The following is a 25,391-nucleotide window of genomic DNA, read 5'->3' on the forward strand; positions in this document are numbered from 1 at the left end:
GACTCTCGATCAATTTGTTGGGTGCGGTGGTGGCCTGCTTGAACGACAGAGACGGGATAGCCACGTTTATCGAAAAACTGACATTGCCTCTGATTACTACATAAACGACGAGGTCTGAGAAACTGTTAAAAAGGTAGGGAATTCTTGACGTGTGATGGATGCTTAGTCGGATGAGTACAATAAGTAGCGATGTGAATCTGTAAGTTGTACATAAACCGTTACCTTCCATAACATGCACCCCAAGCTCCAGCTTTGGGATGATCATCTTGCGTAATAAGAGTTACGGCGAAAATACGAGAGTTTGTATGGGAATATTTACAACCGCTCTTAGGAACAAAAAAGAACAGTGAAATTCTCAATAAAAATACTTCATCTTACTTTCTGATGCATTGCTTGTTTTGTGACTGCTTACTTTGTTACAACGAGGCCATTTTAGCGAGTTATCCATTTCTAGGCTTACTACTCCAAAGAGAAGGACCTTCTCTTGGGAGTAGCAAACCTACAAATGGGTAACACGCTCAAATGGCTTCTTTTGAACATAGTAAGCAACATAGTTCTGCGGCTTTCCAAACTGCGTAGACAAGCGGCAAAACTCTAACTCTCGATTTCCTCTAATTTAAAATGAAAAATTTGAATAAACGCCCCATACCTTTTAACGGAGCGTTAACTAAAAGGAAAGAACACAGAAGTCTAGAATCACGTGGCAATCACAAAATCAAAATGACATCTATACGTTGTGAATGTGGATCGCTCGTGAAATCATTATTAAAACGGCTCGGAATTTCCACTTCAGAACTAAAAATTCACTAAAATGGATGATCTTAGAGTCCAGGCAAAGAATGAGAAAGGTAGTCCAATTAAACTACATATTGAGTTTTATTTTTAACTTTGTACTTCGCATAATTTACATTGCACCTTTTTCGAAATTCTGTAGCGTAGTCGCACATCGGGCGTTCAAACCTTAACTTTTGGTGGCCCTAGTCAGTTTTAACTCGCCACTGGCGACCGTGCGACCGCCAATTTTTAGCCCTGGAAACTCCGCTAAAGAATCTAAACCTGAGGTTGACATGCACCCTTGTTCTGGTAAAGGTGAATCACTTTTTCTTTTTTTTAAATTTTAACGTGTACTAGTGATGACAGTTGTGAATGTTTGGAGTCCGGCTCTTGTTCAACTTCACCTGCAGGCAAGAGTTTTGGTTTTTGTGACTCATCATGAGACTGTGGCAGGGGCATGGATTGACTGTCATCAGCAGGTGGCAGTGAGACCGACACTTCCGGTTTCTTTTCTTCCTGTGATTCGTTGTCATTAATGACATCTGTTTCTAGTATGGCTACTCGTTGTTGGTTATATTTATCCCTTGCGATCTCGTACAATCTCCTTGCTTCAACAGAACCTGTTTGTTCCACAAGTTGACAAAAAATTCCACGGGGATTTTTTAGAAGAACATAAGGCGCATCGAACTCTTTGAGGCGGCCAGCATCTAACACCTAGGGTAAAAAAAAGGTAACGTGGAGTGTAAATTAAATATGGAATGAAGGAGACTGTAAAGTATCATCTATCAACATCTACATAGCCTCCTACCAGTACTTTGTCGGAGTCGATAATGGTATTGAGACGATGAGCTATCGTCAACACTGTGCAATGCTTAAATTTCTCGCGGATGGTGGTCTGAATCAGAGAGTCTGTCCTGCAAAAACGTAGAATTACGTAAAGAAATAAAAAGGATAAATGATTTGAAAACATCGCAAAGTTTCCAAAGTAACGACTTCCGTAAGTGCTGTAACAGTTTGACCTGAAAAATGCATATAGGAGGGTAAGTCAGTTGTAGAACATATTCCATGAACGGCAATCATTCATTTTTCATTATCGAATTCATTACAGGATCACCGATCATTAAAGAAACACTCCAATGTTGGAAAAGTCAAGTGTCAGGACACTTACTTCTGATCAACATTAGCAGTGGCTTCGTCAATGACCAAAATACGACTATGCCTTAAAATTGCACGTGCCAGGCACACAAGCTGCCGCTGACCAACACTGAAATTTGAGCCTGATTCTCCCAGCTCTTCATCTAGCTTGTTTGGCAACTCCTCAACAGCGTTTTTCAACTGGACCTGAAGGAAACAATTTAGATATTCAACGTCAAATCCATTGCCTCAATCAGCAGAAATTAGTTTATCAATGTAATCTTTTTACCTCCTCCAACACGTTCCACAATTCAGTGTCTAGATGTTCTCCAAATGGATCCAAATTTCTTCTCATAGGACCACTAAACAACACCGGTTCCTAAACAAATAATCACCTAATCATGTTAACAAAAGAGAAAAGCTTTGGGAATGGTTAGACGGTTGGAATCCAAGCCATACCGGGTTCACCGCGTGCCCCATTCCTCCAAGTCCCAAGAGATTCACAGATAAGAAGCTCATGTCATGGAGAGGGGGAAGGGGGAAGCAGAGTTTTATGACATAGTCAAGAAGCTCACCCTGATGGCTGGCATGGCTTGTTCTTGTATGAAATTAACAATACAATGTGATGGTCACTGGAATCAACGAGGGGGGTTGGGCCCCCACGTGTCGGTTAAATTCAAAATCATTATCATGGCTACTTTGCTCCTGAATAATATCAAAAAAACTACTGAAACCAACTAATCATGGGAACCTTAAAATGTAGCAAATTGAATGTAAGGGCTATCACTATGAGGCTTTATATGATGACAATGATAATGATGACGTCAATGATAGCGGTGATTATTATCAAAATTATTGAAATTATTGCTATCACTACTCTTACTACCAACATTCTTGTCATCATCATAAAAGCCAGAGTTTGCAGTGGAGACCCCTCTCTACGAAATCTGTAGAAAAGGACAAAATTTGGATTTATTTATTACCTGTGGAATGATGGATAATTTGCTTCTTAAGTCTTTCAGCCCAAGTTCCTGGATATTGACACCGTCGATTTCAATTTTACCTCGGGGTTCTGACAAGCGGAACAGTGTAGAGATAAGGGATGACTTTCCAGCACCGGTCCGACCCACTACACCAATCTAAAGAACACGGCACACCATATAAAGAACATGAGTAACAAGAATTTAAAAGGACGAAAGCACCTGCAATAGAATTGGATCACAGCTATGTGGTTGCTTAAAAAGAAGTTCGATGCAAAACTTTCAAATAGTTTTTTTCACGAGATTGATTTATTTAACATCTTCAGTGTCGTAAGATTTTAACAAACGTTTAGAACGATTTTAAAAATTATTACCATTAGCTTCAAAGAAAGCAATGTATGTGCTATGTTTCCTATGAAAGTATATTTGGAACTCCTTGCAAGTAAGAAAACTAAGCTTATCGTTGTAGCAACGAAAAACATGATCAACTGTTCCCTTTAGATTACTCGCATCAGATTTGACACTAACGTTGCATCCACAGAGAAGACGAGGCCATCTGAGGTAATTTATCATGATCGGGAGGAGCAAAGGAGCACTACAGGTCCTTTGGGGATTAAAGCATACAATCTCATATACAGCGCTTAAAAGGAGCCAGAATACTAGCCGGACTTATAATCCCATTAACCAACCACCATTTTTCTCTGGCCAAATTTTGTCGCTCATTTCCACTGACCGAAAGCCTATCAAAGGATAGCCCATTACTTGATGTAGCGAAAGGCGATTACTGCGAAGACTCACTAAAGACATATTAGCAGGGTTTGATCACTAATTACTTCCATGCGTGGTAAATTCCGGAGTCTATAACGTTTCTAGTCTACTGAATGAACAGGGCGGAGTCGGTGTTAAGCTGGGGTGATCTTGTCTTCAAAATAAACAATCAAAGAGACGAGCAGAGGTCTAACCTTTTCACTGGGTTTGATAGTGCACGTGATGTGATGTAGCACATCTGGTAAGCTGCGGTGATACCTGAATGACATATCATCAAAGTCAATCTGTCCACGAGATGGCCAATCATCTTTAGGTTTCGTGACAGTTTCGGCTGGAGCTTCAGCTTCAAGGTTGATGTATTCCACGATTCGCTCTACAGAGGTCATCTAATTACGAATAAAAAAAAACAGACTTAGGACTGTAATGTTGGATGGAAGATAGCTATGGATGTCCCAACAATGGGTTAATTATACGTTTCAATGGTTAGCTAACCACTAAAACCTTACCATGCGATCGTCCGTTTAAGGAAAAGTCCATATTACAATAAAATAGATAAAACCTTGCAATGGATCTTTCACAATACGCTATTGTTCTTATCTTACTAGATTCGCCTCAACAAAAGACTCACAAGATTTTCAAGTTCAGCACTCCCTTCAATAAATGGTTGGAAGACAGAGGTTAACATGATTGAATACGTCAGAGTCAGACCAACAACACCAGCACTGAGATCTACAGCTGCAACAGAAATGAAAACAATTAAAGAAACTGAACAAAAGCAGCAATCAGTCCGACCTTGATCAATCTCGTGTATTTACATGACAGGAAGTGCAGGGTTTGCACAACTTTCTGAATACAAAATGAAGTCTTGCTCCACACTTACGGCCGTGACTTTATCGTATGGTCGAAACAGAATTACAGTTGTCGAAAGCTTGTTCCAAAATTGAAATTCTTACAAAAACTTATAACAGCTTTGAAAGAAACTCGAGACGTCTTCACACTCTTTCAGAACTTTTTCATAAATTTCTATACTTTTTTTCCAGAATCTGAAAATTAGTCTTCAAACTTCCATGCTAAAAAAAAGAAGCCAATGCAAACCTCAGTGCAAAACCACAGTTCTTGTCTTCAAAGGAAGACACCTACATATACTAAAAGCTGAACCAAAGTCATTGGAACATCTTACTTACTTCCTTTTAAAGCTGCAGATACAAAAGCAACAAAGGCTAGAAACAGAACAGTAAGCATTTCCAGTCTAAAGTTCAACCACGTTTGACCCGCCAAGTAACAAAACCATGCTCTTGAATGAGCATCTTGATAACCATTAACTTGTTCTGTAAAAGTCTCCTCCACTTCATAGGCACGTATAGTGTCCAGACCGAGAAGGGTAGTGGAGAAATGACCAAATAGTGGACTACGACCTAAAGGAGTAAAAAGTATAGAAATGGTGCATTTTTTTTGTCGTAAGTGAAGAGCAGCAAGAGTGGTTCCCTTACTTATTCCTTCAATGCGCTTGATTTCTCGAGACGACTTCATGAAATAATTCCTCAAATAAACAAAACCAATGGTCACAGGTACAATTATGACAAATGTCGCTGGATTACTGACAGCAACTAGTCCTAAAATGCCAAGACACATTAAACCGGTCTGCAAGAGAAAAAAAAACCAGACCACAATCAACAGCAGTTAGTAAACTACGATAATTGCCGTATTTCCTCGAATAAGCACCCGGGCGCTAATCTAAGAATTCGGCTAAACGGAGAGGCGCTTATTCGAAGGAAGGCACTTAATTGGGGAAGCCGCTTATCAAGTTAGTGGAGCAATAACACGAAAAGAAAAAGAACAGTTTTTGTACGTAAAAGAACTCTGTAAGCACATGGAAAAAGAAATAAGAGGAACGGACAAGAAACTATTCTCCTGTACTGATTCCGCTGTTATTAAAGCTTAAAAAGTTTTAAATTAAAGTGGCGATAAAACAGGTTTTCCTTGTATCGTTAATACTTTGGAAAGTGAGGGAGGCGGGGGGCACTTATTTGACATTATGGCTGATGGGAAGGCGCTTATTCAGGGGAGGTCTCTCATCAGAGCGTGGGCACTTTTTTGAGGAAATAAGGTAGAGGTCACAAGAAAATAATTCATGAAATCTTCACTCTGTATCTTCATTAATTCATGAATTATGTCGCATGAAATGTCTAACGGTGACCACAACATTTCAAAGAAGACAATGTTTCGTTAGTAGTGCTTCAGCTGTGTGTCAGTCTACCCAAGGGAAGAATATTTTAACATGACACCGCCTTTGTTTCAAATTGAGTCTACTGGTTCAATCCTTTTCTGTGAGAAGCTTTGATAGGGTGTCTCGAAGGACCCTGCAACCTCATGTAATATTTGTCTACCAAGTTACCAAACCGGTAAACCCTCACTCTCTCCTTCTCAGACACATTGTAGTTGTGACTAAATCTTAAAAGTCGGTTGGTTGCAATGTTTTGATATTTAGCTGGTGATCATTACCCTATCCGTTGTTCACTTAACACTGTTGCTCTAAACGAGCCGTCATTCCAAACAATTCTCTGGTTCTGTGTGCGTTACTCACTATTTCGATCGAATCGATTTTTGGAATTAGTCTTTCATTTATACGACTGATCATAAATTGTGTGATACAACAACCAGACTTGTACAAAGAAGTGACTGAATGCTGTGCCCCTCCGTACTGAATGAGGCGCAATTACCTGGTGCCTGAGAAGGAAAGAGTGTGAGGGTTTACTGATTTAGTAACAAGGTACGATATTTTATTCCTAAGGATGTAGGTATCTCAAAAAAAGATCTAAAAACAGAAACAGATTTAAACCAAGAATTAAAATTACTTTTAAAACTAACAGCGGGCCACAGGTGGAGAACGGAATCTCACCCTTTATCCATGCAGTACAACTATACTTAGTAATAATATCAATGCTACCTGCAAAACATCACATAAGATCATAGGCATCAAGTCGTCTACCATTCCAATGTCCTTCGCAAATCTGTTTAAGATTCGCCCTATAACAGGTAAACATTGGTATGAATTATTGTGTCATAGAGTATTGCGTCAGATCCATCTGGTGCGGAAAGAAGTACTTGAAATATTCTACCAGGAGTGCATTAAACTATCTGGGTTATTAAATAAAGTAAGATGCAAAATTAGAGTCAGCAATCGTGCGGAGTGTGCCCCCCCCCCCCCCCCCCGAAATAGCATGAGTACATTAAACTGTCTGGGTTATTACATAAAGTAGGGTATAAAAACTACGGTCAGCAATGGAGCCAGTTGGCTCCCCCCTGGATGGATGTGATGCCAGCCCATTGCAGCTCAACCCTTCCCCCGGTATTTGGTGCGGTCTCCCTGGCAGTTCGCCGTTACACAAAAAGAACACCCAGACCTCTCAATCTTGAGTTCACCATTCAAAAATTAAATACACCTTTAGTTGAATGGTAATCAGAGCTCTTCAAACTCTGGGCGAAATTCAGCAAAAAATTTAAATTCTTCCTCAAAGAGGCACCTTCAGCCGGTTCACAGAAGTAAAGACTAAATGCTTTAATAACAACTTCGTTATTTTTTGTTAGAACAAGTTCCACTTTAATAATTCATTTGATGTTACCGAACATCTATCGATCCAAACGTTCCTCACCTATGGAATTGTTGTCAAAAAAGTACATGGGTGCCCTCAGAAGACTACTTAACATTTTTTCGTACAAGTTCCTTGAGGCAACTACTGTTAGTGTGTAGAACAGCTCAGTGGAAAAGAGACATAGCAAAAACAATCCTATTACAAAACCACCATAAACCCCTAACAGCAAGCCTCGGTTGGGTTCTGATGCAGCACTCGCCGTGGAGTTGCCAGTCTGAAGCATTATAGCGACGAAGTATGATTCCTCTGTATTAGACCTGCATCAACACAACACAACAGAAAAAGATAAAGGCAGGTGTGCATTATGCAGTTACCTAAAGAAGGGAAAAGGTACACAGCCGCCCTCAGAAACAACAACTGAAGGTAAAATTTCATCGGAAAAAAAACTGAAGTAGTTAGTCAGTCATCAGAAGTCAGTATAATCATATTAGCACAGGCAATCACACGAAGAACAAACAAGCACACGTTATTTTATATGAGTACAGATTCTGACTATAATAGTCTTGAGGCAGCATGAAAGCGCTTTATATACATGTAATTACTATATGCATTCGCAGAAAGACTTGATAACTTCCTCAGGCAAGGGAAATCAAATTTTTTTGGAGTAATCCCCATACAGCCTCGTCATCTAGCCTTTCCTTTTCAAAAAATTAGCAGCCCTGGGTACAAGTGTTGCCACTACACATGACTTTCAAAGGCCCTCGTCGGTCCAATAAGGTCATCCATCTTCACTCTTTTAACCAATAGTTTTTGTTGGGGCGGAGGTTGGGCACCTTTTGACGCTAACAAAAGCCCAAAATTTACACGAACAAATAAAAGTTAACCAATTAACATAAAAATATTTTTCTTTACACACCACATTTACTCTTGCTAGATATAAGTCCTTTTACAGCATATCGAACGCACCCTTAAATGTACGTTCACTCATTCTTTCAACACTGATCTTTTTCCGATGAGTCGACACTTCGCCATTTACTGTTTTTGTCTCGGTCTTTTTTTAAGAAAACAGTATCGAACACAGAATTAGCCAGAAGTATTTCGAAAATATACGGCTGGGGAGAGAGAGAACTTTGTACCAAGGGGGCTTGATTTTGGCTTTATGATTATGTAAATTAAAAACGAGTTAGGTGACTGATCGTTTTCTTTTATTTAACGGTAACCGGCATGGTACGATTCATCTATGCAAAAACTCTTGTGTCAAGTAAGATCAGAGCCACCTGAATTGTAACCCTTACATCAAGGGGTAAGAAAAATGCATAAGTTCCTTTGTCCTTAACTCCAAACGAAAAGAGAGAAAAGTGACGAAAATACTTTCGCCCTCAGTTCCAATTCTAAAGATTCTTGACTTCGGCTCTGACGCGCAATGGATTGGGAAACCAAGAACAACACTCAGAAACCAGGTCAGAGTACAGGTACAGAGAATGACATTACTTGGTCTGACATAGGGTCAGGATATAGAGAACTGGGTCCAAGGATCCGATCAAGATTTCTGCGCCACGTAAATATTTTGATAATTTTCAGCCCCTATTTTACGAAAACGGGTTTAACGCGAGGCCCTCTATTCTGTAAAAAGTACCAATGCGTGTTAAAAAGAAAAAGTGAAATTGTTTTCTTCTTACCAATAAGACAACCACCAGTCCGCCAGCATTGATATTACCTGAAGGAAGAATTCGAAAAATGGCAGCGAATTTAAGAGTCTGAATTTCGTCAATACTGAAATGCCTACCACTAACGTCTAATCTGCACATGTAGATCGTCATTCTCAGTTGAGTGTTTCAATTCAGAATGATTGCGGGATGAATCTGAACCGTTTCAAATCCGATTTTACTTAAGAGTGTACCACGGCCGATACATGTTGCAAAAGGAGTTCAAAAGCCTGTTGGACTCATTTAGACAAGTTTACCCTCAACCCTGCGTATGAATGTACAAAGATATATGCAAGAAAATTATGCTAAAAACACAATTTGGGGTTAATTTATCTCCAGATTGAGACTAGTCCGTTGAAAAGCCCATTTGCCGTTTACAACAGAGCATATAATGAACTCAAAACTGAATGTTCCATACCTGACAGAGAGCAAGCAAGAAAATAACAACAAACGCAATTCCTAAATTGTGTAAAGCACGGAAATATGCCAGATACGTCTTAGGACTGACCGCTCCTTCTTGTTTCTCTTCTCTTGGAAGTAGATTGTCGTCCTGTAGAAGAAGCATGGTGAACATGATGTATTCAATTAAAAATCGCTGAATTTAAAGAAGTCAATTTAAAGCAAGTTCCCTAATATCATAAACGGTACCTGCGCGTGTACATTTGCTAAACGAAAATTTAACTACATCCTTCTTTTCCATATTTGCATTAAAAAAAAACTAAAAGCACTAAATTTTGGCCCGAGTGACGGACACTCTGATGATTATGTGGTGAGAGTTGCCGTAGCTACTCAAGCCTCAATCCTTTAATACCAAAGCTAACCCTTATGAGGATACCGTGACAGTAGCTGTCTTTCTCTATTTAATTCACACAGTGTATCTCAATGGTACAGTCGAACCTGTATTAAGCGGCATCGTATTAGGCGGTCATCCTGTAGTAAGCGGTCAGTTCTCAAAGTCCCGAAAATTTCCCCTGAAATCACTGTAATTTTCACCTCTACTTAGCGGTCACTTCTATTAAGCGGTCGTGGTCACCCTTTACTGAGTTGCAACGGACTGCCCTCTACCATATAGAACGCTCACGTAAAGCGGAACCACTACAGCTAGATTTAAATTTAAGTGGCTGTTTATTGCTTTGGTGAGTTCTTTAACCCTACATAAAGTCAATTTAAAATAAAAAGAGGATCTCTTCGATTGCTATATTACTTTTAAAACTGATTTTGCACAATATAAGTGAGCATCATGATGTACTTTAAAAGATGTGAACGGGAAGGAATAGCGATCAAAGACTTACGTAAGCAGAAAATGTTGTGGCAGCAGACACAATGGAAAAATTACTGTCAGCAATTTTACTTAGGCGATGGCATGGGAAGCTTTCCTGTCGACTTAGCTGCCGAGCAACCATCAGCCTTTCAGCATCTTTTGCTTCCACTTCACGACCTGCCTCTGTTTCAGGATTCATCAAACATTCCATTATGTTTGCACTTCCTTTACATAAAGAGATTTCTTTATAGGGTCCTTTATTGACTACTTTTCCCTTTAAATTAAAAAACGGAAAACAAAAGTTATCAACGATGATGCATTTGGGAAGAAAGTGACGTAGTTTCACTCATTCCCCCGGGAAGGTTCCCAATAAAGGCAGCCATATCTGAAGTGGAGTTCGCACGCTCTTTCAACTGAGCTATAGAGGAATTGTTCGTAGTCCAGACTATGTGCAGCGTAGTGTAAAGTGCATTACTCGTACTAACTTTAGAAGAAGAGGAATGTACCATTATTGCGCCCTTCCAAAATACAGTCATGCACATAAATGTGTCATTATTGAAACTTCAAATTATCAGCTCAACTGACTAAACGTTTTGATTTTTAACGAATTTGTTAAACTTAGGATTTTTAACTCACTCTATTTGATTCAGGTTTAATGTAATTAAACGTTACGAAACGTAACAGCTGATGTATTACCTTATCTAAAACGATTATATCATCTGCTTCTCCAATGTGCTGCAGTTGGTGAGTTACTAAGATGCGTGGCTTCTTTCCCAAATATCCACAGATGCACCTTAATAAAAACACGGGCAGTCATGCTACTATAACAACAACAACAACAACAGCATTTATTTAAACACGATAAAAAATTCAGCAAAAGCTGATGTGGTCGTGGTATAGTGGTCGTGATATAGCTAGTATCCACAGTCCAAAAACGATGATGACTGTGGAATTTGAAAGGTTTTTCAACAGGTTGGATGTGACATTTAAAAAACACACACATACACACACACAAGCTGCTTTGATGAAAAATTCAAATGAGAACTTACTCCGTTCTTTCGCGAATTTCTAAGAAATTTTCGATTTTTGATAACCTTCGCAGTGCTAAGGGTATTAATTGATCAAAAATTTTGAAACTTCACCAAAAATTCTGTTCTCTAGCACAATTTAGCTTGCTTATATTGAAAGAAGAATAAATGATCACTGTTCGTAATCAGTGACCGTAATACCTTTTTCACAGGTTTCTTTCGAGAGGTCACATGAGTGCTGGCTGCAAAGGAGATTGGCCACAGTAGTCATTCCTTTTTGTAACATTTGATTGGCCAAATTCTTTTAAATTTTTTATTCTACTGGGTTGGCTAAGCAGGTGAAAGTTCTTTATATCTTCTTACTTTTCAAATAAGTGTCGACCGACGTCAGCATCTACAGCACTCAGTGGATCATCCATCAAATAAATGTCTGCGTCGGCATACACTGCTCTGAGAGAAAAAAAATCCTACTCAACTGCGTGGTCTTTCACATTTTCACATGTTTTAATGATTTAATTATCTCAGCTGAACACTATAATCTGTATATCTGCCATATTCTTCCGATAATTAACATGCTTTCTTGATCTTTTTCGTGCCACTCCTCAAAATTGTAATAACTGTAAGTGGCCGTTTAATATCCTCACAAGAAAGTCCCAACAGATTGCAGATTACATCGATCTTGAGCCAAAGGTCTTTTCTCCTCAGTGAATGCCTGGCATTCGCATTCTGTTGACGCTTTCTATGGACAGAGGTACTGCAGCCGTGCGAATGTGCAAGTGTAATGCTGGTCCGGCATATAGAAGTAGCTTTTTGAGCCCATAGATGGTTTAGTTCCCGCGACCTTTTGATAGCGTAACATACGTCATACCTTGCCAAGTTGACCCTTGCCCTTTGACCTCCACTCAGTGACACTCCTCGTTCCCCTACAAATGTCATGTCACCATCTGGGAGCAATTCAATATCCTAAATAACATGGGATGATAAAAAACATTAAAAATATCGTATCAAGCCATTGCAACTTCAAAATCGACAAACTTTTGATGGAATCGAGCTTGAGATCTTCTGAAATGAACCAACCAGACAAAAAAAATTCAGTAAAATGGAAAAGATATGATATTCAAAACAAATAGAAAAAAATAACTTTTTTTGAAAACCAACTGCATGCAGTACATGTACCTTATCCAAAGCACAAGCTTTAGTGACTTCTTTAAATTTGTCCTCATCATAGTTCTGCCCAAAGAGTATGTTCTGGCGCAGTGAGCCATTATATACCCAAGCCTGTTGTGAAGAGTAGCCAATTTTTCCTTTTACTGTTATAGAGCCCTCAGTCAAGGGAAGTTCACCTAGTATTACCATCAGCAGGGAGGACTAATTGAAAAAGGTAAATGTCAAGAAACGATTAGTACTGATCAAAAAACCTAACTGATAAATAACATTATGTTACAAGCACAGCCTATACAGTTGAGGTATATAATTACATAATCTTCAGAGGAGGAATCAGGGTTTTTTCGGCACCCCCCAACGAGGACATCGTGCCATACAAAACCGGGCACATGTATGGGGCATGTGCCAGCTGCGTTTAACACTTTAGGATGAGAAGAAAATTAAGGGATCGTAATAAAGGGATTGAGAAGAGTTCGAATTATAAAAAAAAACTATTGAATTAATACCTTGCCAGATCCAACAGCACCAATCACTCCCAGAAGTTCACCCTACATCAAGATGAAATGTATATAATTTACCAACTCTGGGGGGACCACTTTTTAAACAAAGTTGAACTCTTATTCATCTAAACTGCGCTCTGAACAATCTTACGTCAAGCAGAAAATACTCAAACGTTAAGTCTAACTTTTTGTGAAACTGTCAGTAGGACTTACATCTAACGCTACAAGAAGAATCGATTTAATGACTTCAAAAAACCCACAAGAACTTTCGAACTCCATCGATCGTCAAAAACTGCAGCCCAAATTAGACTGTTTCCGTAAGTGACCCTGGATGTCCAAACCTACACTTAAACACTTAGGACAGTTTAAATACATACACTTGACACTTTGAAGGAAACGTTTTCCAAAGTTGGGGATTGTAAGTTCTGAAAATGAAACCACAGATTACAATGAAGAACAACATGCTCAAATAAGTTTTAAGAGAAATATGTGAAACAATTCACGATAAGCTGTCCACGAGCAAGTGATTAAAAATAGCCTCGGATAGCGTGAGACCTACTAGACAAGAAAATAATTGAGATATTCAATTTAGTCATTCTTCTCAATATTCTGATTAAGAATAACTACAAATGTTACTTTTGGCTTTAAAGACCGTAGATAATTCAGTTGATATATTTTTTTGTCCTTATACCTTATTCCAAAGAGCTTTGATATTTTTGACAGCAACATGGCAGTCTTCCAGTTTAGGTCTCAATTTTGAGGTTACAAGACCCTCTGATTGCATCTCATCCATGAGCAGAACATCCTTCAAAGTAATAATGGTATTTTTTTCATTACTTGTCAGTATTGTACACCTACTCTGGACATTTAATGATGTTCGATTTGTCTGTACTGAGTTAAACTGTTCGGTCAAGAACAAATGAGAACTAAAAAAATTAAGAATGAACTATTCATGTCCTTTCCACGCTTTCATATGTGTAAATTGGCCAATTAGATAAGAACGACTCAACAAACGAACTAAGATTTCATGTCGTTTTATGCAAACCTATAATTATTGAAAATCTATTTTCAATAAATTGCTATATATAAAAATCAAATTTTAGCTTTCAATACCATAGGTGCGGTTGGTCAAGACATGCAGATTTTATTTGAAATAGAATGAATTTGAAATGAAATTATCATTAGACACCTCCATCCTTTTTACTGACACTCGGCATTCATTCAACAGAGTGATTGCTATTGGAAACTGCAGGGCCATTACAACTCGCATGATGTTGAACAGAGATATGCAGGTGAATACTGTTTGTGCCTTTAAAACTTCCCCAGTCAGGACATAGGTCATAAACGTCACAAAGCTAATAACAACTGATGAGCTAAAGAAAAATGACTGGAAGGCTCCTTGAATGAAACTCAGCTTCAGAAACCACTTAAGTTCACTTCTGCAAGTAGAAAAAAAATTGAGATGACATTGCTTAATACTCCTAACAACTATTACTAAAATGCAAGCAACAAATAGGCAAATAATTACAAGCAGTAGACAGATAAAATCAAATAATTTGGCTTCTCTGCAGGTAGCAAGAATAAAACATCATTTTCTTTCTCTCCATATAAAGTTGGGAAGTTTTTGCTACGATTCATCAAATTCATCAGGATTCAACAGGAATTTAGGGTGTGTGCTTCATATTCTTAATTTCGTATTTTCCCATCTGCAAAGGTCTTAGAAAGAGAACTTTCTACAACTGCACTTCACAAGGGAGCTCATAAAGCACATTACTGATAAGTCACTTGCACATCCTGACTACTTACGTCATACAACATTTCCCCAAATAAATATGTTTATTTAGGGAGACTATACATGAAATGAAAAGAGGCAGATTTACCAATTAAATGTTCTAGTTCTTAGAAGACACGCATTCCAGCTATAATTTCATTCATAACTTTCACCCGTTCATCCATCCAGTGTATTGCTTTTGCCCTAGAAGTACAATTAGAGAAAATAAATCTCACGACTTCCTCTAGGCAACTTACTGAGTACAACACTAGAGAAGCCCTGCAAACTATCTTCCATAATTCTCTGCTATTTTTATGTTTTCACTGAATATCATGCTTTTCTAATCCTTTAAATAATTTCAAAAAGTTTTCCAAGTACCTAAAATTTCACGTATTGAGTCAACTACTACCTTTACTGTAATGGGACACATTACATATTAGACTCGCCACTTTATGGGACTCATTAAATTATTCCTTGGGGAATAACTTAATCCCCTCCTACATGCTACGCCTGACTAATTGTTGACTGACATCGAATAATGAATAATAATGATCAATAATGATTTAGCGGTGGACAATCCACGAGGTGGCTCTTTCTGTCCACTATTTTCAAGTCGAATAAGAATTTGAAATGTTGGTTTTAGCGGAAGGAGGAAATCTGGAAAAACCCTTAGAGCAAGGACTAAAACCAACAGCAAACTCAGGTCCAGGAATCTAACCCAGGCCACAGTAGTGGGGGGCGAGCGCACAAAGTTTGCTCAGATTTCTACGATCGATCTTCGAGGAAGTTTGCTATGCGTCTGGATCTGCATGGTTCAAGACTAATAGAAGCAGAGGTTGAGGGTAGCTTATTTTGTCTACAATCTTCTTGGGCCTCTTTAGAGAAGGATCTTGTTGATCTCTACTGATGGAGGCTGTCTCTTCTTTAGTGTTTCCTGGAGTGCGATCGTTCAGAAGAACATCATCTAGGTGTCGCCTCCAAGTCCGTCCATCGTCCAACTGAAGCAGTAAGACTGAGGTGCTGTCTGTTTTATCACTAATGAATAAAGGGTTAAGTTTCTAAAGAAACTGTGGTGCTGCGTTGCGTGGGTTGATACCGCCTAATGATACCGCTCATTGGTACCGTGATTCGCAGCTTTCCGAACTGCGTGGATGTAGGCAGTTCGGAAAGCCGCAAAACTCCAGAACAAAAATTCATCTTCCAAATCGGCACTCTTTATCGCCACGGTATCAACGAGCGCTTTTCATTCAACTAATTTATTCTTGTTTTCTCGTTACCATATTCCCACCAATAGCATAGCTCCATTTTCTGCGAATAAACCCACAAAATTCCCCAATCGCTCTGATGAAGGGCTAACGCTCGAAACGTCAGCCTTTAAACTCTTTACGGTGACCAATTTACGCTTTCAACTCATTTGATAACACCAAATAACCCTGCTATATCACTAGTCTGCCAGGTTGCCACTTGCGACTGGATAAATGGTCTTGTGTCAATACAATGTCACCTGTAGCCACATCTCCGAACTTGGCCTGCATGTCATGATTGTATTTCATCTTGTCTTGTTGGCAGGCCACGTAATTAGCAAGATCAGGCCATGTCAAAGACAAGCGGGTTCAGAGTTCTCTTCCCAAGAAGAGCTTGGCAGGTGATGTTCCTTTAGTGGCACGTGAATTGGTCCTATACGATATTAGAAATCTGGAAATTCGCTGCTCCAGAGAGCTGTCAGGATCAGTGATATTTCTGTGTAGTCAAATTCTGCACGCTGTTGTCGGAAACGAACGCTGCTTGAATGATGAAGATTTCTCAACTTTATTGTCTATTTACAGACTGTAAGTCTGATCCTATATGAGACTGTTTCTAAGGGGAACATGACCTAGGAATTCGGGCGACTAGACATAAAAATTTGGACGACATGACTCTGGTTTCAGGCAACATTAGCTTGGGAAAGATTTTCGGAAGACTCGACCAGTTACCAATCACTTTTTTTTGTTCGTTTGATTGTTCCAGTTGTTTCTTTACCCTCTTTCTCTACCCATAGGCTTTCCTTAAGCCCTCAAGGGCTTTCCTTGAGCCCTCAGGAGCTTCTCGTTTCTTCATTAAAGATGCTCAAACAGATTCACTGTCTCGTGCGAGAGTGGAATAAAATTTTATCGCCAATGAAGGAAAAAATGAAAATGCTGTAATACTGAGCTCCATGAAGCACACTTTTTGAAATACACCAACTGTAAATGAAGGCAGTATGGCTTAGTAGTCTTAGTATCCGGACAAGCCAGACGAAAGAGAAAAATTAAGAGGGAAAGAGAAAGACTCACTTTAACTTGAGACCATAATTAAAAATAATATTAGTAATGATAACATTAAAGCTGGCGACATAATCGCCAAACAAACAAATTAAACATACATTAGTCACCAACATTTTTCCACTCATCATAGAGACAATCAAAGTGCTCTGTGAGCAAACTCGTGAATTGACACATGATTTTTTAGATTATGTTTAATGTTATCTGGTTTAGGGAATTTTGTGGTTGATTGTCATATCTACAGTACGAGCAGTAGTTCAGTGTTCGCTAATGTAGCAAAGAAACAAAGTAACGTTGGGATAAGAAGGCATTATAATTGAAATGATCATGCTATTACATTTGACAAGGTGGATGATGTCATGTGTTTTAAACGTCTATCATTTTTGTTTCTGGTTCAAAAGAAAAGGTTGGAAGTAAATGTGGGTGAAAAGTGAAATTTACTGTCTTTCGTTGTAAATATTAGAAAATCAAGGCAATACTGTCTTAATGAAAACATTAACGATTCCCTCTTTATCAAATGAGACAAACGGGAACGAGTTTTGAGTGACATAATTAAGCCAAGCCTGCCACCGTCATTTTGGATCTCCGCCTGGGTAGATTTAAGTCACGTGCTAGGCAACGTATAATCAATAACAAGATAGAATTTCATTTCAGGCCTAGTTATCAATTTCGTGGTGTGTAACTTTCGCATTTTAGTACGTTGTATGTATGTTGAATCTTCAAATTGTCTTAAAAACTTAAAAGAAAATTTTTCTTTAAAAATTCACTGAAATCGGTAGCTAAAATTGTTTGTTTAGGTGTTATCTGATTTTCGTGTTAACTTGTTATTTCGTCAGTCGCCGGCATCTTTTGTTGCTTCACACAGGAAAAACACACGCGACGAAACGTAATGATTAATTTTGTCCTCAATCTCACGCTATAACAGAAAAAGCTTTTGAACATCTGTAAACTCCGAGCGCTTCGCAGTAAGTGATATTTTCAATGAATCTTTGGATTGTTTTCAAGTTCAAGGATTGTAAATTACAATTTTATGAAAAACGAAGGTTGTTCTGTTATTTCAGTGTGAATCCTTGCATGCCTGCCAGTCGCTGGCGCCGCTTGTTGAAACTAAAACGAAAAAAAAAACTCTTTTAAGATTATCATTGGCTTCTTTTTCACCCCACCACTATTCTTAGCAAAAAAGGTCGCCATTTCGTCTGTTTATTGCTCGCCAAAAACTATAAAATGCACTCAAAAGCCTAAAATCTAAAAAAAGTTTACAGGAATCGACCAATCGAGCGAGCGAGCGAGCGAGCGAATTCCATTCCCCACATCGTATCTATAACTCGCTCGTGCGCATGCGCGCAATTCACGAGTTAAAAATGGTCAAAGCTTGAAGTGCAGTTCAAGTCCCTGCAGTCGTCACAGCAATAACTTAGCTCAAAAAGTCACATGTTAGTAAACAATATCCTAAGGAGCTAACCTGAATGAGAAGAGAGTGTTGCCCATTTTAAGCTGCATGGCAGCCAACAACAAGATCAACCCCATCCCAGCCAGGGCTGATGGACCGATTTGCAACCATAGCACCACCAAAACAATAACAGCTATTACTGGACCAATCATTAGGTAATGCAGATTAGGTGCTGTCTGAAAGCAAATTTACGTAAACAAAGTGTAAGAAATATATCCTGATAATCATGGATTTGACTGTGTACAAGATGAAATAAAGTGGAATAACAAAATTCTCATATGCATACACAGATAAAAGACTTGATTTATTTTGGTACATCATTGAAAATTCAGTTGAAAATGCATATGTTAATTGTTTATACAAAGTCTTTCAAAGTAAATGTAGTGTGACATGTGTGTCAAGTATAGTTTGACTAATGTCATAGGTTGTGGGTGTGGGTACAAGTAATGGAAAATTATTATAAAAAAATAATAACAAGCACGACAAGTGAATTTAGAAAAAATAATTAATCTAGAAAAAATTGGAACTTTTCCATCCATGGTGAATCTCATTACAGCTTTGGCCAAGAAAGTTTAACGATCCGTACGACCTACACGAATCGTCTAATGTAATCAAGAGTCGCAGGGTCAAAGAAGCTATCCATATAAGACTTCATCCCAACAGCATCAATAGGGATAGTGGAATCGAAATTCCCGAAGCTTCGATACCCACGATCAAATAACACAACAGCCGATCTATATGGTCCTATGAGGGAGCACCATCTAACAACCGGAATAATAACGAGGATCGAAATGCACCAATAGCAGCGAACCAACGTTCTACAAATGGCGACACGTAAACAATCTACCTCATCGCCTGACGTAAGACTAGCAGTATTGCAGTCGAAACGTCACGATCTACATCCAAAGTGACTCCGTCGTGAGACAAACGAATAAGGTTCATCTAGTTCATCTTCTATCTTACACCACGATGAACAAGAACCACATACTTTATTACACTGAACAAGAGTATTCTTCGTTCCAAAGGTACCGCGCGAATTGCACAAACAAGAATAGTATCCCTCGTTCTAAAGGCACGGCGCGCAGTGCACAAATGGCAAGGGTATATTCTTCGTTACACTAAAAAGCACCACGCAAAGTGCACAAACAACAAGTGCATTCCGCGTTCTACCAAAACGCACTCCGCGAAATACACAACCAATAAGAGTATTATCTCCTTCTCAAAGTACCACCCGAAGTGCACAAATGACAAAAGTTTGCAAAGTTCACAAAAAACAAGAGTATTCCTCGTTCTAAAATCACCGCGCGAAGTGCACAAACAACAAGAGTATTCCTCGTTCAAAATGTACCGTGGAACGTGCACAAACAACTAGAGCATCCCTCGTTCTAAAAGCACGGCGCGTAGTACACAAATGAAAAGAGTATATTCTTCGTTCTACTCAAAAGCACCACGCGAAGTGCACAACAGTAAGTGCATTCCTCTTTCTACTAAAAGCACCACCCGAAGTACACAAAAAGCAATTCTGCACTCCTCTTGTGATGTTGAATGCAAATAGGACCCGAACTTAGTGTTGATTGTGTATTGTTAACTTGGGAAGAATTAATTTTGATCACTTTTCGTTATGTAATGTTATGTAAGTAGCAGTATAAAGATATTCAGTTGTCCAAGTTCTTTAGGTTATTTTCAGTAAAGTCAGTTAGCAGTTGCGCATCTAGCGATTAACGTTTTTTTAACGTTCTTTTAAAACGTTGTTTTTTCGCTTAAACGCCACGTGCACCTCTGATGCGTAGTTATCTCGAACTAGCGCGGGAATATTCGTCCACTTTTAATTCGGTCAGCCAGTCATAGCTAGCGAACACATACAGGGTTCGAGAAGAGGACGAAACACTCTTTCTCAGCTGCCGTTGTTTATTGTCAGAAACGTTTTCTTTTATAAAAATATAAGGGGCGATCTTTTGACTCAGGAATAACGCCTTATAGAATTGAAAGTAGCTCTCATTTTTCTGTCTAAGACCCGAATATTAAATGCTGCAATTGCGTAACTTTGCCGATTCCGACAGTTGACTACTTCAATTGTTATTTTACACCGATACTTGGAATGAAATAGTGCAAAAAGATGGTAGGTTCCGAGTTCAATTTTTTCTGGTGATCTTTGAGCCCTCATTTGAAACTTTAGACGAGCAAATTAGGAATTCCTCGTTTTAAGAGCACCGCACAAAGTGCACAAACAAGAAGTATTCTTCGTTATATTGAAAAAAACGCTGTGGCTAAATGCCCGGCAGCCGGGCACGGTCTCAAATAGACTAAATGCCTTGCAGTCTCAAATTTACACAGAATTTCCCTGAAAAGGTTCCTCCAAACTTCCTAAGAATATCAGATGTTTGTTAAGAAATGTCCAGCAATTCCAAAAATTAATTTGTTCTTTTAATAGACAAATTCTGCGAGCTAAAAGATAAATAGTTGTTCTAGAGTTTTGCGGCTTTCCGAACTGCCTTGATGTAGGGAAAGGCCGCAAACTGCCATATGCTACTTAAAATAGTTAGGGACCTTAAAGTGTCTAGCGACTGGTTTGGATGCGTCGCGGAAATGTTCTCGAAATCAGTCACCTAGTCGTCTTTCGGTTTCACCAATATAACTTTTTGCGATTAGTGCAAGTTATGTAGTAGATGACATTGACAGAAGTGCACGTAAAATGATCAGTGATCCTAATGGATCTCTTGAGTCCAGACATGTTCTCTACGTTGTTAATGAAAGGACAAGTTTTGCATCGTGGGCGAGCGCATTTGAAAATTCCAGGTTGTTCATTACTTTGAATGAACTTCTGACCAAAAAAGTTGCGAAAAGATGGAACCAGTGTCTAAATCGTTTTGAAGTAATTTAAAGTTATAAATAGGTTTTCATTCATGCAGTTAATTCTATGATTCTTAAACTGATCGCTTCACTCTTTACGGTTGCCAATTTACGTTTTCAACTCAGTTGATAATACTAAATTACCCTGTTAAGCTTTTTGTGGTTTTCTTCACAAATGTTCCTCCACAGGGGTTTAACAACTTATTCATGACTGCTTTCCAAAAGTGCACATTTGTGAATAACAATAATTTATAAAATAATTCAAATAGTACGCGTGCTCTGATTGGCCATAAAACCATTTTACATGAGCGTATGTAAACACGGTTTTCATACTGAATCTTCTTGCGGAGTTCTCCCTGCCATTTATTTAGCAGTAACTCAGTTTCTTTAAGTTTGTTGCTTCGCGTCGTGGTTTCCTACGCTTATCTCGTGTTCTCCCAACCTCCCGCGTGTTTACATCAGGCTATGTAAACACGGACCCAATTTTACATTTCTTCAATGTAACTAGATTAATGAACGGCCAATTTCATCTGAAATGAATCTTCAGTGATCGGAATATTTTTAAGTGGCAAGAGGGGGAATGCAACCTTTTTCTTGAGCAAGAAATGCTTTCAAACTAATTTGTTGTGAATTAATAATACTTTTTCTCTTTTGTGAAATATATAATTTCTTCCTTCAAATTATATATATATATATATATCACTTTTTTACTGATCACTGATGACATGAGTGCACACCCACAATTCATGCACTGTACCCATTTCCCACAACCCAAAACAATTAGTCAAACTCTGTAAAATAGCAAACATGGAAGAATTGCTACATCTAGTAAATGCAAAATAGTCTTACTATTGTTGGCTGTTTTACATGTACATACCCAATCAAATTTCTGAGTATCACTGGATATCAGGTTTACAATGTTACCAGTAGTTGTACCATGAAGGGCAGCAGTGCTAAGTTTAAGAGACTGATATGTAAAATGTATAGTTAAAAAAGAGAAGAGCTGATAGTTTAATCACAAATAAATCATAGAGAGAAACTGAGCAAAGGCGCTTTGGATCAAAAACTAGTGCACTCACCTTTCTATATACAAGACCAGTGCAAGCCACTCTTATCCTCATGCCATAAACTTGAGACATGAAGGTGAAAGGGGCATTGAACATACTTGACATCAGAGAGCACAAAATTAAACCAGTAGCATAAAGGTAAGCATCCCCTGTTGAGATGGGAGAATCTTCCACAAAATAGCGTACAAGTTGGCCCAAGAAGATAGGTCCAGCTATTTTGAGAATTTTCTGTGGACACATCACAAGGTGTACAGTGTATATTGTGAAAAAATCACCCAAGGTGAAACACCAGCAGTATACAGTGTAAATTGGTTATGAGTGAACATTACTAATGAAGCAAATGCCGTTAGTTGTCAATAGTAGTAATTATGTGCATCAAAAGGAGTCAAACTTACACGCATAAGTGCTAAAAGACCTAACAGAGAATAACCAACACCAAAGGTTCTTCTTAATGCTGACAGAAAACTGGGATATTTTCCTTGCTGGTTAGCTTTATACATTTCCTTTTCCCATTCACTGAAAATCAAAAATTCTAAATCAGACAGGGTGGATAATAATAAGTTCAAACACAAAATCAGACAAGACAGGGATTTAAGAAAAAAGATGATCATATTTTACATTAAATGTTATTTATACATTTCTGAATTTCAGATTATTTTACTCACTGTTACAAAAGTAAACAATGTCTGCCATTTTTTTACCTGACCTGAGTTACAAAAATATTACAACTTGCTTCATGATACAGGATTAGATCATTTTTCAGTGATATACATAGCATATAGCATCATGATGATATAAATGGGCAGGTTTCACTTTCTATTCTCTTGTGAGCAGTGTGTACTTTGAAGGTTGTTAAAATAATGACTAAGTACCCATCTCTAATAACACTGTGACTGAGTACCGTTCTAATGCATCTGTAACTGTCTCAGTTTGTTCTCCTTCCAAGATGGCATATAGATCTTTGGCTTCCAGTGGTTGCTTTGATCCCTTTTTGAGGAGGCTGTTTAACCACCTTTTAATTTATAAACAACAATTTACCACATAAAAGAGAATGCACAAAGAAAAAATCAGAATGCCTGCACTAAGGAAATAAGATCCTTAGACCTTTCAATTTTAAAAAAGCCTCTGTCAAGCTAGCACCATCACCCTGTTGACTTCCAAAATTGCAAATTCTATTGCAGTCCATCCTAATAAAAAAAATGTCTACTAAAATTGCTATTGGCAAAAAAATAACTAGCATGGGTATGGGCATTTTCAGTTTCAAGCATACCCTTAATTAGTAATTTGTTCTATTAAGCTGCAAAATTCCAGATTCCCTACTATCATGGTTGATTTATTTGGCTTCATGTGGCATCTCTTTTGATGATGATTAAAGAGATGTTTGCTTTGCTAACATCTATTGGGCAGGCATGAATTTCAAATACGTTTGATATAATTTCACCTCTGTAGCATGTTTTTCCGGTAGACCTCTATTTAATAGACATTCTCTTAAAAATGGTCATCTAGCTATTTCTGGAAGGTGATAATTGTAAACAAATGTTTGATTGGAATGGGTATATATACATCAAATCTCCAGCAATAAAAGTTCTCACCACATTGTAATATATTTAGAGAAGAATGAAGCACAAGCCATGGGTGATGGAAGAATTCCAGGATCACTCTTTCTTCTGTCTTCCTCTTTCAGCATTGGTTCTTTTTCATCTCCTGCTTTCTTCATTCCGTCTGGTGAATCTGCATCATCAGTCAGGTATACAATACTCCCAGCTACTGTCATCTTCTCACTGAGCATTTCTAGGTCATCCATCCTAGAACCCAGTTTCAAAATTGACATGCTATGATGTATTTTCATTACAATTGTCCTACACAAAGACCCTACACTAAGACCCTTGATCTACCAGGCATTAGTTAAGACAGGGAGTCCACATATTGAATATGTTTTTGTTTTAATTATTTTGAAGAGTTTGATCTTCTGTGCATTGCAGTGACATATGTTTTTGTCAATATTCTTAAATTTAGAAAAAGACACTGACAATTAAAGAATAATTGATCTTGCCCTGTTACGATGGATGTCATGAGACTTATGAAGCAGAAAGAACATTCCTGACAACCTTACAGATGAGGTCTTTGTTTGATTAGCAGTGTAAACTCCATTCCTTCAATTTCAGCATGATTTAAACGTTTCGTTTCTTCGTCTATGGGATTTAGCCTTTTATAGTTATTACTTCTCCTTTAGCAAGTTTATGATTGAATACAACTGAATTTGCTGGATATAAATCTGATCTATGTCTTCCGTGACAACCGAAGGTTATTCACTACTCAGGCGACAACTGAACAAAAGGAGATAGTGAATAATTAATCCTACCGTGTATGTTCATCTATCATTTTTCTTATATTTCTTGAAATAAAAATAGTGGATTTTTGAGCCATTTGAGCTCAGTATCTGTTTGCACACTCCTTTACTAGACTTCAAGGAACCAGGATATTTTCCAAGGTTGAAAGTTAATAACCTTGATTCAGATGTTTGAAATGCACGCTCAAAACATTCGGTGAAGTAGCTTGTCCATATTCTGCAAGTTATGTAGTTTACCAACTAAAACCTTCCCCTCGAGAACAAGAGCTAGTAACTGACTAACCTTTATTCTTGACTGCCGTACACAACCTTCTCAACTATTTTGAAAACCTGTTTCAAAAAAATTGGAATGCCGCAGATGTCATTTGACATCAAGTGAAACAAATGTAAGCGCTGCATTACCCGAGGGTTTTAGGGTTGCCAGCGGTTACACGCGTTTTGTTATCACGCAATATTCAGTGGATCACAAACTTCTTTCAGTCCTGGAGCTGGTACAGGCTCTCTAGGGAATATACAGTTTATATTCTCAAAGTGCATTTATGCGATAAGCTGATTCATACACAAATTTCGTTTAGTTTTTACTTAGGAACTACTGGAGAACAGACGGTTAGTGCAGCATGGGTGCTGCACTAACTACAGACGTAACACGCTAAATCACACCATCTGTGACGCTTGCGACGAAAGAGGAACTTCGA

At 38.3% G+C, this 25,391-nt stretch overlaps 1 protein-coding gene across 1 annotated transcript; it reads right to left on the bottom strand.

Annotated features, from left to right (window-relative positions):
• Positions 1-857: 857 nt before the first annotated feature.
• Positions 858-24,788, bottom strand: LOC113673840 (ATP-binding cassette sub-family C member 4). The gene is given in 30 exon segments (XM_089212711.1): positions 858-1,488; positions 1,583-1,688; positions 1,943-2,115; positions 2,198-2,287; positions 2,892-3,047; positions 3,851-4,042; positions 4,285-4,391; positions 4,841-5,071; positions 5,147-5,297; positions 6,604-6,683; positions 7,310-7,566; positions 8,929-8,966; positions 9,374-9,505; positions 10,248-10,490; positions 10,913-11,009; positions 11,608-11,694; positions 12,113-12,207; positions 12,421-12,612; positions 12,915-12,956; positions 13,286-13,333; positions 13,600-13,713; positions 14,098-14,386; positions 14,764-14,883; positions 18,442-18,605; positions 22,157-22,246; positions 22,359-22,574; positions 22,742-22,862; positions 23,248-23,358; positions 23,939-24,151; positions 24,709-24,788. Coding segments are annotated over 30 exon segments (4,398 nt in total). The 5' UTR covers positions 24,774-24,788; the 3' UTR covers positions 858-1,110.
• Positions 24,789-25,391: the final 603 nt, after the last annotated feature.

This window comes from Pocillopora damicornis, chromosome 7 (genome assembly GCF_964200805.1).
Source record: "Pocillopora damicornis chromosome 7, jaPocDami1.2, whole genome shotgun sequence".
Classification (NCBI taxonomy): domain Eukaryota; kingdom Metazoa; phylum Cnidaria; class Anthozoa; order Scleractinia; family Pocilloporidae; genus Pocillopora; species Pocillopora damicornis.